The sequence below is a fragment of the Amblyraja radiata genome, chromosome 5 (assembly GCF_010909765.2).
Source record: "Amblyraja radiata isolate CabotCenter1 chromosome 5, sAmbRad1.1.pri, whole genome shotgun sequence".
Classification (NCBI taxonomy): domain Eukaryota; kingdom Metazoa; phylum Chordata; class Chondrichthyes; order Rajiformes; family Rajidae; genus Amblyraja; species Amblyraja radiata.
This window is the reverse complement of record NC_045960.1, coordinates 49,238,511-49,252,502: the sequence shown is the minus strand read 5'-3', so window position 1 is coordinate 49,252,502 and position 13,992 is coordinate 49,238,511. Positions and strand designations below refer to the sequence as shown.

Sequence of the window (13,992 nt, the reverse complement as noted above, 5' to 3'; positions counted from 1 at the left end):
GCTAGGGGAGGCCAGTCATCGGTTGCTAGAGAGTCCAGTCGCTGGTTGCTAGGGGAGGCCAGTCACCAGTTGCTAGGGGAGTCCAGTATGGTTGCCAACTTTCTCACTCCCAAATGAGGGACAAAGGGTCAAAATACGGGACAAATTCCCGACGGCAATTCATTGACCAACTCGGCCACGGCTGTGTGAATGATGAGTTGTCCCGGCTGCTGGACTGCACACAAAGCCCAGCCGGCGGGCCAGCTGAGAAGCTTTGGCCCGGGACGCGCAGCGTCGAGGCAATCTTTGGGGCAGGACTGTACACTGAAGCTGAACCCTCCCCATAACAAACGCCACCATGTATGTGTGTGTGAAAACTGGTTCTCACCTGGTTAGTTCCCTCTTCGGTTGCTTCATTTGGCTTCAAAGTGGATGGTGAGACCTTACACAGTCTACAATGGTGGGAACTGAGCAAGCCGCATCAATTGGAATGCTTTTTGACAGCTGGCTTTTAGATAGGTGACCCTTCTTTCCCCTTTTGAATTCAACCTGAACAACTTGGGTAAAGCTCAAAGTTCAGAAAGCAGTAAATTGATCTGGGCATTGATATTCCCAAAGATCTTTGGTATTAATCCAGAATTGTTGGAACCATAATTGTTACTTCTTTGTGGTTAGTCTTAAATAACCATGTAATATATGACCTGAAGGTTGTGTCAAGCAGTGGTCTGACTGCGTGATTTATCTCTTAGATTATTATCAATTTAACTGCGTGGCATTATAGACTTGTTTTTTATCACTTCCATTTCAGTCTGTTTTTATATGTTCACGCAGAGTGCTGTTAGTTCTTCACAGCATGCTATGACATAGAACTTGGTCAATTTTAAGTGAAAGTCACAAAAATAACTGGCTGACCTTGCAATAATTTTAATAATACTAATTGATAGGGCACATCAGAGACCACTTAAGAGATGCACCTTAAGTAGTTTAGCTAATGCTTGCATATTCCTTCATAATGAGATTAGAGAAGATATGTTTAGATTTTATGGCAGTACTATAGATTCATTGTCATTTTTATAGATAAGGCACTCACAACCTGGCTCTCACTATTAGCAAAACCAAAGAATTGATTGTGGACTTTGGAAGAGGAAGGTTGAGGACCCACAAATCTGTTTACATCAATGGTGGAGAGAGTAGAAAACTTCAAATTCCTGGGCATGCATATTTCTGACGATCTTTCCTGGACCCAGCACACTGATGCAATTATAAAGAAAGCACATCAGCGGCTCTACTTCCTGAGAAGGCTACGGCGATTCAGTATGTCGAAGAGGATTCTCTTGAACCTCTGCAGGTGCACAGTAGAGAGCAGATTGACTGGTTGCATCGTGGCCTGGTATGGCAACTTGAATGTCCAGGAGCAGATAAGACTGCAAAAAGTTGTGAACACTGTCCAGTCCATCACCGGCTCTGACCTCCCCACCATCGAAGGGATTTATTGGAGTCGCTGCCTCAAAAAGGCAGCTAACATCATCAGAGACCCACACCATCATGGCCACACACTCATCTCAACACTGCCATCGGGAAAAAAGGTACAGGAGCCTGAGAACTGTAACGTCCAGGGACAGCTTCTTCCCTACAACCATCAGGCTATTAAACACTAAAACCTCATAAGCTATGAACTACAATAGACTATTTTTGTTATTATTATTATTATTATTATTATTATTATTATTGCACTGTTATTGGGGGGGTTTTTTAGTTTTGTTTTATTATTTATTATGATTACATATTCTGCTGTGCTGCAGCAAGTAAGAATTTCATTGTTTTATCTGGGACATATGACAATAAAACACTCTTGACTTGAATATAGATTGTTTATAATCATGAATGATATGAGCTTTGATTGGGGAGGAGGTATGGGTGGGTCTAAATGAAGTGGCAAGTTTACAGAACAAAGAGCTGTAGTATTCCTATACAAAACATATTGCATTGAATAATATTCCTATGACTAAGACAACAAATCCTTTTTTTTCAAGAAATACATTGTCTAAACCATTAACTTTATAAATGTATGTCATATTTTTTTCTTCGCAGGTGATTTACGCTTTAAACACCAAAAATGATGAACACGAGGCTGCTATCCAGGCACTCAAGGAGGGCCATGAGGAGGATGTTCAACAAATCTTTGATGAAACAAAAGAGAAAATTCTTTACTATAAGGGGAAAATTAACGAGGAAGTAGAATTACGAAAGAAAATTCAGTCGTTGGAAGAATCTCTGGAACAACATGAGCAGATGAAAAAACAAGCACTAGCAGAATTTGATGCCTATAAGCAGCAGGTTGAAGATACACATCTTGTTTTGGAGACTCATCAAATGCAAGGTGTTGTGATTATGTCTAGAAATATTCAAGAAATTAAGGATAGTTTTGAAGATAAACTACAACAATTTATGCGGTTAGAATCTCAATTTGATCAGGATAAACAAGAAACTCTGGAAGAATTGCGTGCAGCTCATAAGCTAGAAATTCAGAATCTCTTAAAGTCTTCTCAGAGTCAGCACGAAACTTCAGATAAACAACAAGAGAAATTGCAGCAAATGCTTAGAACTGAACTGATATCTGTGAAGAACAAAACTGAAGCACTTGCACTTGAAAAACAAAAAATAGCGGATGAATTTGAGGCTAAATTGAGCAAAACTCGGGCCTTTTATGAACATGAAATTGAAGCTATAAAAAAATCTCAACAGGCTTCAGAAAGTTTGCTATGTAAACAGAGGGAGTCCCAGTTAAAAGTGGAGTTTCATGTCCAAGAGACTGCTTTGAGAACAGCACTTGAGAAGTTGCAGACAGAATTGCAGATCTCTCAGGAGGATGGCAATCAGCTGAGGAACAAGTATGAACAGCTTCATGGAGCATTAAACAAAGCAGAAAGTAATGTACAAGTAAGAACTACAGATTTTTTTAAATTACAACAAAGTTAATTATAACACATATATCAGAATTATTTTTTCATTGGCGATTAAGCCCATTTGTTTTGTCCATTGCCTGACCAATGAAATATTTTCTGCGCTAAAACTAGTAGTTCTGTCATTACATTTAATTCAGATTTAAGGCAGGGTGTGGAATCTGTAAATATTGGGAGGCATTTTTTAAAAGGTTTTCAAATATATTAAAAAATTGTAAGATTTCTGTATTTAGAATTAATTTGCATGTGAAAAACATGATTATTAGAAACATGAAAACACTGAAATAAAATGTTTAAAAACAAATGAAGTACTCTCTCCCTCCTTTGCCCCATTTGTCAATTCCAATTTGTTTGAATGCAAGTCAAGTCAAGTCAAGTTTATTCGTCACATACACATACGAGATGTGCAGTGAAATGAAAAGTGCATGTACCGATCCTGCATTCTAGTTAATGTAGGATTACAGATCCAGATTCCCTAATATATACCCAGCACAATTAGTCTCTGTTGTTGGATTATAGGAGAAACATTATGATGGAATGGAATGACAGTACAATGAATCTATCACTCAGCTTGCCTGAGATTTTGAGCAGGTTGACTAAATTCTGAAAATTCATATATGGGAGCAGCTTAATGTAAATTGTTCTGACCCATTAGTTATGTTAAGAAAAAGACTCCCAATAAATAAATTACTTAACCAATTAATTGCTAGATGGAAAAGCAGGCGCAGCAGTTAGCGCTGCTGCCTAAGAGCTCCGGAAACCTGGGATTATTTATTTCCTTGTGTAGTATACATTGCTCCCTATGACCATGTTCACCATTTCCAACAGATGCTATGCTCTCACTCCCCCCCCCCCCCCCCCCCCCCTGTCCCACTGCCTTTCCGGTAGATTAATTGGCTGCTGTAAATTGTTCCTTAGAATAGGTGAGTGGCAAAGGATTTATAGAACTGTGTGAAAGAATAAATTGCAGGGGTGCAAATAAATATGGAGTGGGGGAATAGTGATGATGGGATTGCTCTGATTGGGAGCTGACATGGACTTGAAGGGCCACATGGCCTCCTGTGTAAGTAGATATTGAGGCCCAAATATCTTGGTTACATTTTTTCTGCTCATTTGGACTTGCTAATCTCTCTAGTTTGCATGCTTATTAACAATATTAGAATCCTTGGGTCCAAAGGTGTGGAGGATATGTGTCCCATCTGCACCAATGTGCATTGATTTGATGCCAAGTGGTCAATCATTCTGAAGTAGGGTTGCCAACTTTCTCACTCCCAAATAAGGGACAAAAGGTCAAAATAAGGGACAAATTCCCAATGGCAATTCGTTGACCAACTCGGCCGTAGCGGGATAAATGATGAGTTGGCCCGGGTGCTGGAATGCACACAAAGCCCAGCCGGCAGGCCAGCTGAGGAGATTTGGCCTGTGCAGCGCGATGTCTCACTCAAAGTCCGGCACCGCGTCCAATTCATGAACCGATGATCGGCCATGAGAAGGAGAGGGGTGGTGGTGTCAGCGGTAAGCGAAGTCTGAAGGTCGGACAGCTGGCCGGGCTGCCGACTGACGGGGCCACGGGCGAGGCGCTGCTGCACTCCATGGGCTGCACTAAGTTGGGTCTGGTGAGGCGGTGCGGACGCAGCGCTCCGACCCGACAGTCCCCTTGACCCGAGTAATATGGACAAGGGCGGTTGCGTATGGGACGAACCAATTTAGCCCAATATATCAGATGTCCCGGCTAACACAGGATGTGTAACTGTTTGCCTGCACCCTCCCTTGAAGTACTAAAAGAATGGCAATTTGAATCAATAACCTGTGCTTTGTTTTTTTTGTTAATGTGTAGTCCTGAACAGAGCCCAATTGTAATCATTGATTTATTTAATAAAAATGGCATGTATTCTTTCAGATGCTTCAGGAACAGCTGAAAGAGGACCAACAAAAAGATAATGATACCCTTATAAATCAAAAACAGTTAGAAAATGAACTGGTTGTTTGTAAAGATCTTATTCAACAACAATCTACAGAATTGCTACTGAAATCAAGTAGGTTTATCTGATGACAATGAAAATTTATAATGATGATACTTTATTGTCACTTGTACCTAGGTACAGTGAGATTCCTTATTTTTGCATACAAAGTACACATAAGAGTCACCACAAATATGCCAACAAAGTTACAAAAAGTACTCATCCCTTCTTCGTTCCCTTCCCCCCCCCCCCCCCCCCCCCCCCACCACCACCAGTGGGTCTCCCTTAGTTCTCAGCGGCACCCCACACCAGGTTCCTCTTAGTAGTCAACGGCCTTCCATGCCAGGTCCCCCTTTGTTTTCGGCAACCCCCCCACTCTTGTTTCCCCTTTGTTCTTGGTGGCACGGCCCAGCTCGTTTATCTTTAGTTTAACCCCATTTGTTAAATGTTCACATAATCACTAATACAGTTTGAGTGATACAATTAAAAATAGAAACATCTTGATACATAATTTAACATGAAATACAAATTAAGAATATTGAAATCAGCTCATAGTTTTATAAGGGACAATCGTCTTAACTGTTGCTTCACCTATCTTTATTGCCACTGACCTCAGTAAAATATTTACTCTCTCTGATATTTGTCCACATACCTCCTGTTGACAGTAGGTCTGTAATGCACCCCTAGTAAAGTGACAACACCCTTTTAGTTCATAATCTCTAAAAAAAAATATGGCCTTGGATGTGCACCCTCAATGATGAAGTGATATTCCATGACTAACATTGAGAAGTTGCAGACAGAATTGCAGTACCACTTCCACTTTTACATCCTCACTGTCTTGGCTGAAAATTCTGTATCCCGGGATATTGAGTTGCTCATCTTGCCATGTGTAGGTGATGGCAACAATGCCATAGTCCCATATATTAATTCAACCTTTCAGTTCTTCTACCTTACGAGGTAAACTCTTTGCATTAACATAGATGCAATTTGGATTTGGATTCCCTTCATGTGTATTTATCCTTCAAGTTTGCAAACTGGATTTATTAACTTGTTCTCCTTCAGGTGACTGCAGCTCTTCATGTGGATATCTAGTCTGATTTCCTTTCCCTTGCCAACTCAGTTTAAACTTTCCTCATTAGCACCAGAGCATCTTCTCACTAAGATGTTGGTCCTGTTCTGATTTATGTTCATACGATCCTACAGTGTTGCTGCTGTTTTCCCCCGGGAAGCCATCCCCCATCATTGCACTCAATATGGTATGCCTGTTTGAGAGGGGAATGACTACAGATACAATACAATACAATACAATTCAATTTATTGTCATTTGGACCCCTTGAGGTCCAAACGAAATGCCGTTTCTGCAGCCATACATTACAAACAAATAGACCCAAGACACAACATAATTTACATAAACATCCATCACATCGCTGTAATGGAAGGCCAAAAAAACTTATCTCTCCACTGCACTCTCCCCCCCCGATGTCAGAGTCAAAGTCAAAGCCCCCGGCGGGCGATGGCGAATTGTCCCGTGGCCATTAAAGCCATGCCGGGTGATGCAAGGTCGCACACCGGGTCTTGTTGTTAGAGCCCCCGGCGTGCGCTCGCAAACTCCCGCGGCCATTCCAAGCCGCGCGGGGCGGTGATGTAGGCCCCGCTCCAGGAGCTCTTCAACCCCGCAACTCGGGCGGGAGCAGTCGCCGTTGCGGGAGCCCTGAAAAGCGGACTCCCTCCAGGGACCCGCGGGCTCCCGGTGCCACCCGCCAAACCCGCAGTTGCAGCCACCGAATCTCCGGGGGTCGAGTCGCAGCAGCGTCCACCACAGCTCCACCCGCTCTGGACTCGGCCAGCTCCGCGACGGTGAGGTGAGTAGTCGGCACCACAGCCCCCGGTCTTCCTGTTGGAGGCCGCTCCTCGTTGCAGCCCCAACGACAATGGAGACCGGACAAAGAAAAGGTCGGGTCTCCCGTGCAGGGAGAGATTTAAAAGTTACCACCAACCCCCCCACACCACCCCCACCCCCCCCACGCACATACCCCAACAAAAAATAACAAAAACTACATAAAAACATAGACATAAAATAATAAAAAACGCAGACGGACTGCAGAGGCCGCTGCTGACGAGAGTCGCGCCGCCCACCGGATACTCTGGATACTCTGTAGCGAGTGTAAAGTCAGTTCCTATTGCTCTATGCAGTCTTGCAGGAGAAGCAGCTAGACCACGTAGTCACCAGCCTCTCTGCCGCACTGGCAATAATCTTTCTGGAAATCACAGAGTTTATTCATACTTACCTGCCTTTGAGTCATAGAGTGGAAACAGGCCCCTCAGTCCAACTCGCCCAAACCGGCCAGCAATGTCCCAGCTGCACTAGTCCCACTTGCCTGTGCTAGTTCCATATTCCTCCAAACCTGTCCTATCCATGTACCTGTCTAACTTTCTAAACGGTCTTAAATAGTCCCAGCCTCAACTATCTCCTCTGGCAGCTTGTTCCATACACCCACCACCCTTTGTGTGAAAAAATTACCTCTCGGATTCCTATTAAATCTTTTCCCCTTCACCTTGAACCTATGTCCTCTGGTCCTCGATTCCCTTACTCTGGGCAAAAGACTGTGCATCTACCCGATATATTCCTCTCATGATTTTGTCTGTCTCTATAAGATCCTCCTGCGCTCCATGGAATAGAGACCCAGCCTACTCAGCCTCTCCCTATAGCTCAAACACTCTAGTCCTGGCAACATCCTCGTAAATCTTTTCTGAAACCTTTCAAGCTTGACAATATCTTTCCTATAACATGGTGCCCAGAACTGAACAGAATATTCTTAATGCGGTCTCACCAACGTCTTATACAACTGCAACATGACCTCCCAACTTCTATACTTCTACACCATCTGACTGATGATGGCCAAAATGCCAAAAGCCATTTTGACCACCTTATCTACCTGTGACTCGACCTTCAAGGAACCATGCACCTGTACTCCTAGATCCCTCTGCTCTACAACACTACCCAGAGGCCTACCATTTACTGTGTAGGTCCTGCCCTTGTTCGACATCCCAAAGTTCAACACCTCACACTTCTCTGTATTAAATTCCATCAACCATTCCTCCGCCCACCTGGCCAATCGATCCAGATCCTGCTGCAATCATTCACAACCAACTTCACTATATGCAAAACCACTAAATTTTATATCATCAGCAAACATGCTAATCTTGCCCTGTATGTTCTCATCCAAATCATTGATGTAGATGACAAACAGTAACGGGCCCTGCACCGAACCCTGAGGCACACCACTAGTCACAGGTATCCATTCTGAGAAGCAACCTTCCACCATTACCCTCTGCTTCTTTCCACTGAGCCAATTTGCTATCCATTCAGCTATCTCTCCTTTGATCCCATGCGATCTAAACTTCCAGAGCAGCCTATCATGCGGAACCTTGTCGAATGCCTTACTGAGGTCAATGTACACAGCAGCTACAGCTCTGCCCTCATCAACCTTTTTGGTCACGTCTTCAAAAAAATCAATCAGATTTGTGAGACACGATCTCCCACGTACAAAACCATCCTGACTATCTCTAATCAGCCCTTGCCCATCCAAATGCTTGCATAACCTATCCCTCAGAATACTCTCCAGTAACTTACCAACAACAGATGTTAAGCTCACCAGCCTATATTTCCCAGCATTTTGCCTGCAGCCCTTCTTGAAAAAAGGTACAACATTTGCCACACTCCAGCTTTCCGGCACCTCTCCTGTATTTAAGGATGACTCGTAAATTTCAACCAGGCCTCCCGTAATTTCTTCTCTAGATTCCCACAATGTCCTCAGATGTATCAGATCAGGCCCTGGAGATTTGTCTACCTTCAAACATGACAGTGCCTTCAGTACTTCTTCGACAGTAACCCTGACTGCTGTTAAGCCACTACCAGTGACTGCTCCAATTTCCTCCGTCCTACTGTCTATCTATCTTCTATCTATATAATTAAAATCTAAACTTGACCACTTCCTGTTTGCACTGTATATTGATTTTAGAAAAAACGCTACCACTTACGGCTGTGATTCTTGGCCATCTTACTCAGAGTCTCTCTCCGCTCATCAGGTGCAGAGGATTTTTCCAATCGATGAAAAATAAAATAGTTATTAGTGTTTAAAAAATATTGCGATTCTCTCTCCTGTCAATCACGCCATGAAGACCACACCCCTTCGAGATGGACGGGGAGGGACTATAAAATCAGGGAGTGTGGGCGAGACTCAGTCTCTGCAAGATGGGGGAGGGAGAGGTCACGACTCTCTGAGCTGTGAAACAACTGAACGCACTGAATGTCTACTGAATTGTGAGTGTGGTTCTTATGTGGTTTTATGGTGTTTCACCACGCTTGAAATGGTATGAAACTGCATTTGAATTTGGTGGCCTTGCACCCTGCATGAAATGGTTAGATACTGTACTTGAATTTGGTGGCCTTGCACCCTGCTTGAAATGGTATGAAACTGCACTTGAATTTGGTGGCCTTGCACCCTGCTTGAAATGGTATGAAACTGCACTTGAATTTGGTGGCCTTGCACCCTGCTTGAAATGGTATGAAACTGCACTTGAATTTGGTAGCCTTGCACCCTGCTTGAAATGGTATGAAACTGCACTTGAATTTGGTGGCCTTGCACCCTGCTTGAAATGGTATGAAACTGCACTTGAATTTGGTGGCCTTGCACCCTGCTTGAAATGGTATGAAACTGCACTTGAATTTGGTAGCCTTGCACCCTGCTTGAAATGGTATGAAACTGCACTTGAATTTTGTGGCCTTGCACCCTGCTGGAATTGGTATGAAACTGCACCTGAATTTGGTGGCCTTGCACCCTGCTTGAAGTGGTAGGAAACTGCACATGAATTTGGTGGCCTTGCACCCTGCTTGAAATGGTAGGAAACTGCACTTGAATTTGGTAGCCTTGCACCCTGCTTGAAGTGGTAGGAAACTGCACTTGAATTTGGTAGCCTTGCACCCTGCTTGAAGTGGAAGGAAACTGCACTTGAATGTGGTGGCCTTGCACCCTGCTTGAAGTGGTATGTAACTGCATTTGTATTTGGTGGCCTTGCACCCTGCTTGAAATGGTATGAAACTGCACTTGAATTAGGTGGCCTTGCACCCTGCTTGAAATGGTATGAAACTGCACTTGAATTTGGCGGCCTTGCACCCTGCTTGAAATGGTATGAATCGGCCCGTTCACGGGGCTTTTCATCGCCCGGCACCGGTGCGACGGCCGTGGGATCTTCACTGCCCTGCGGTCACATTGCTGCATCAAGGTGATCGAGGCTCCCGATGTTTAAGCCGATTGAAGCCTCACGATTCGGGGCGGACGAAGCTGCTGTTGCTGGAGTTTGGAGTCGGTCACTCCCCCACCATGTTTTTATAGCGATTTCCATGCCTGGAACCAGCGTTGCCCTCTCACGTGTGGGGGCCTCCGCATACTGCTTAAGAAAACTCTCCTGAACACTTTTGAGGAATTGCACCCCATCTGAACCCTTCACGATATGATTTTCCCAGTCTATATTGGGAAAGTTTAAAAACCCCGACTACTACAACCTTATTTGACCTGCAGCTGTCTGCAATCTCCCGGCACATTTGTTCTTCTAATTCCCGTTGACTATTCGGGTGTCTGTAGTACATCCCCAACAAGGTGATCATCGCTTTCTTGTTCCTCATCTCCACCCATATAGCCTCTAGTCGACCCATCAGTAATGTCACCTCTGAACACAGCCGTGACATCCTCCTTAACCAACAATGCAAACATCCCCTCCTCTTTTTCCCTCGCCCATGTCTCTCCTGAAGCTCCTGTACCCCGGAACATTGAGCTGCCAGTCCTGCCCCTTCCCTAACCAGGTTTCAGTCATGGGTACAACGTCCCAGTCACTCGTACCTATCCATGCCCTAAGCTCATCTGCCTTTCCCGTGAGGCCCCATACATTAAAATATGTGCAGTTTAAACCAACCCTCCTTCCTCACCATGCTAACATTCTCTAACATGCTATTAATCCTTGCCTTTCCAACTGCAAATAAATGTTGTTTGTCGGAATACCTCCATTAAATTTCTCTCTAATGATGTAAGATTCACTGGCCGCTAAATTTCCTAGCTTGTCCCTGAATTTTTATTAAAGAAAAGCATGCAATCTCTATCCTCCAGAATTTTGATACCTCAGTGTGACTAAAAAAGATGTTAAAACCAGGCACTTGATCAGAGCTTTCTTTGACTTTGCATATAATATATCTAATTATACCTCGGGACTTTTTCCTACATTCAAGTTGCCAAATTTAAATTGCAGTGGTTTTATTGCGGAGGCCATTTTTTTGTTCTACATTTTTTTGTTGATCATGTACATTTGATTTTAAGAGACAAGTAATAGAAACAAAGAACTGCTGGTTAATACACAAAATGACACAAAGTGCTCAAGTAATTCAGCAAGTCAGGCAGCATCTCTGGAGTGAGGGAGGAGGAGAACTCCTTCAAGGTGGGCATTCCTTAAGGGGATTTTGCAGCGGAACATTCAAAATTTAGAAACAAACTGCAGATGCTGGTTAATACACAAAGGACACGAAGTGCCGGAGTAAGAGAAGAGGAGAATCTCTTCAAAGTACGCATGAAGTCTGAAGAAAAGTCTTGATCCGAAACGTCAACTATCCATGTTCTCCAGAGATGTGCCTGACCTGTTCAGTAACTCTAGCACTTTGTGTCCTTTTGTGTAATTAAGAAACATATTTGTACAGTATTTTGACCGCTTGTTGTCTCAAATTACTTTGTATTCATAATAAAATATAGCAACCAATTTGTCATAAATAGAAAGATAATAGTACAAATTAAACAGTGTCCATCATATTAGTTGAGAAACAGCTACTGGTCAAAACCACTGAAAATCGTTCTTGTATCTTAGAATTGATAGTGTGCAGCTCTGAAGATTGGTGATGCTTCGATCTAAAGATTTGTTTACAACTACAGCGTGTTTTGAAACAAGTCATTAATCAGTCAAAATCTTTTAACTCAGATGGCAGTGCGACCACAGGTCCAAGGACAGAATTGTATGATAATAGGTATGATATAGGAGAGATTATAAATAATTAAATAAGCAATTATAAAAATACATTGTGCTGTATTTAGGTCATATTGGAACACTTGAAGCCACTGAAATGACCCAAGAAGCTACAATCCAAGAACTGGAGTCGCAGCACTGCAGATTAAAGGATAAATTATCTCATCTTGAAGAGGAAAGGAATATCTTGCAAAATAGCAAGCAGACCTTGGATGAACAACAGAGACAACAACTAATAGCCATTGAGAAGGTTGTGTATTATTTTACTTTTTGAGATGTTTAATTCTACCATGAAATAAATGTTGTTAGTTAGGAAATAAATGGAAGCAATGCAAAAATAAAAAATAAAGCTTAAATTGATTGATACTACTGCTTAATACTTTGGAAAGTTGAATTTCTATTCCTAAGAAAATAGTTTCCCTTTGTCAATTTGCATTACTAACAAAGCTAAATATATTTCATATTAATCATCAGGATTATTGCCATTATAATCTATATTTACCAATATCATTTAAATAAATCCCCACTGCCCCAAAATGGCGAATTTGATATGTATCCATGGACATTCTGTAGATATCTCTTAAATGAAATTATTGATACTTTGACAAATCCCCTCCCTTGTAACCAAAAGACTATATCATTAAATTGATCTATGACCTTGGGTGTAAATGATATTCTTCTTGCTGCTATGTGAAGCTAGCACATGGTAAAATCCCAATGGTACAGTTGCAGCGGGGACTGACAGGAGTTCAGCCAAAAACTAGTCGGACACAAGTGTATGCTCTAGACGTGTTTATTCTTCTGCATACAGCTCCCTACTCCTCAGCTGACACGGGCGTTGCCCGGCCTTAAATAATAACTCAGATAACGACCCCGTGACGATGGTTCGTCATGACCTTGGGTTGCTATCAGGTGCCGCTACATGACCCCCCCCAGAACCAGAACACTGACCCGCACAGGACGTCGCACGAGGCGGCCCGAACGCGTAGATACAATCCTGCGCCCCGGGGGCTTGCTCGGTTCGGGAGAATCTCCGGGAGCCCAGGACGGTGGACACCTGCGACAGGGACGTTGAGCCACATGGACTGGCTCGCTCAGGTCCAAGTGGGCCGGTTTCAAATGAGCAATAGACACCGTTTCACGCCGGCCTCCCATGTCCAAATCGAATGTAGTAGGCCCGTGCCGCAGCACGCGATAGAGACCTTCATATGGGCGCTGCAAGGATGACTTGTGGGAGTCACGGCGAAGAAAAACGTACGGGCAGCCCATCAGTGGCAGTGGCACATGGGAAGGGGCCACTCCATGACGCGACATTGGGATGGGAGACAGGGCGCCGACCCTCTCCCGCAAGCGGATCAGCACCAATGACGGGGGTTCCTGGGACCCATCAGCAGCAGGGACAAACTCCCCGGGGATGGTGAGTGGAGCACCATATACCAACTCCATGGAGTGCGATGACAGATCCTCCTTGGGGGCCGTCCGAATCCCCAACAGGACCCACGGCAACTCGTCCATCTACCCAGGGCCTGTGAGACGAGCCTTCAGGGTGGCCTTCAGACAGCGTTGGAACCGCTCCACCAACCCATTTGATTGGGGATGGTACGCTGTCATGTGGTGAAGCTGCGGCCCCAACAGGCGGGCCATGGCGGACCACAGTTCAGATGTAAACTGGGCGCCCCGGTCGGATGTGATGTGCAGTGGAACCCCATAGCGGGCAATCCAGGCTGCTACGAGGGAACGAGCACACGACTGCGTTGAAGTGTCCGTAAGCGGGATGGCCTCCGGCCCCCATGTAAAATGGTCGACCACCGTAAGCAGGTGTGAAACCCCTTGGAACGGAGGCAGCGGCCCCATGATGTCCACGTGTATGTGATCGAACCGCCGGCGTGGCACAGCGAAGCCTTGAATGGGTGCCCGGACGTGTCTATGCACCTTTGCTGTCTGGCACGGGATGCACGCCCGGGCCCAGCGAGCGACCTGCTTCCGAAGTCCGTGCCACATAAACACGCTAGCCGGATGGGATC

The 13,992-nt window shown here is 44.3% G+C and overlaps 1 protein-coding gene across 5 annotated transcripts in view; it reads left to right on the top strand.

Moving 5' to 3' along the window:
• fam184a (family with sequence similarity 184 member A) overlaps positions 1–13,992 on the top strand; it is a 146,051-nt gene that overhangs the window by 54,272 nt on the left and 77,787 nt on the right. For all 5 annotated transcript variants that reach the window (XM_033021181.1, XM_033021178.1, XM_033021182.1 and 2 more), the window contains exons 2-4: positions 2,071–2,919; positions 4,843–4,978; positions 12,037–12,218. In XM_033021181.1, the coding sequence (XP_032877072.1) occupies positions 2,071–2,919; positions 4,843–4,978; positions 12,037–12,218 (1,167 nt within the window). The remainder of the gene's footprint in view (positions 1–2,070; positions 2,920–4,842; positions 4,979–12,036; positions 12,219–13,992) is intronic.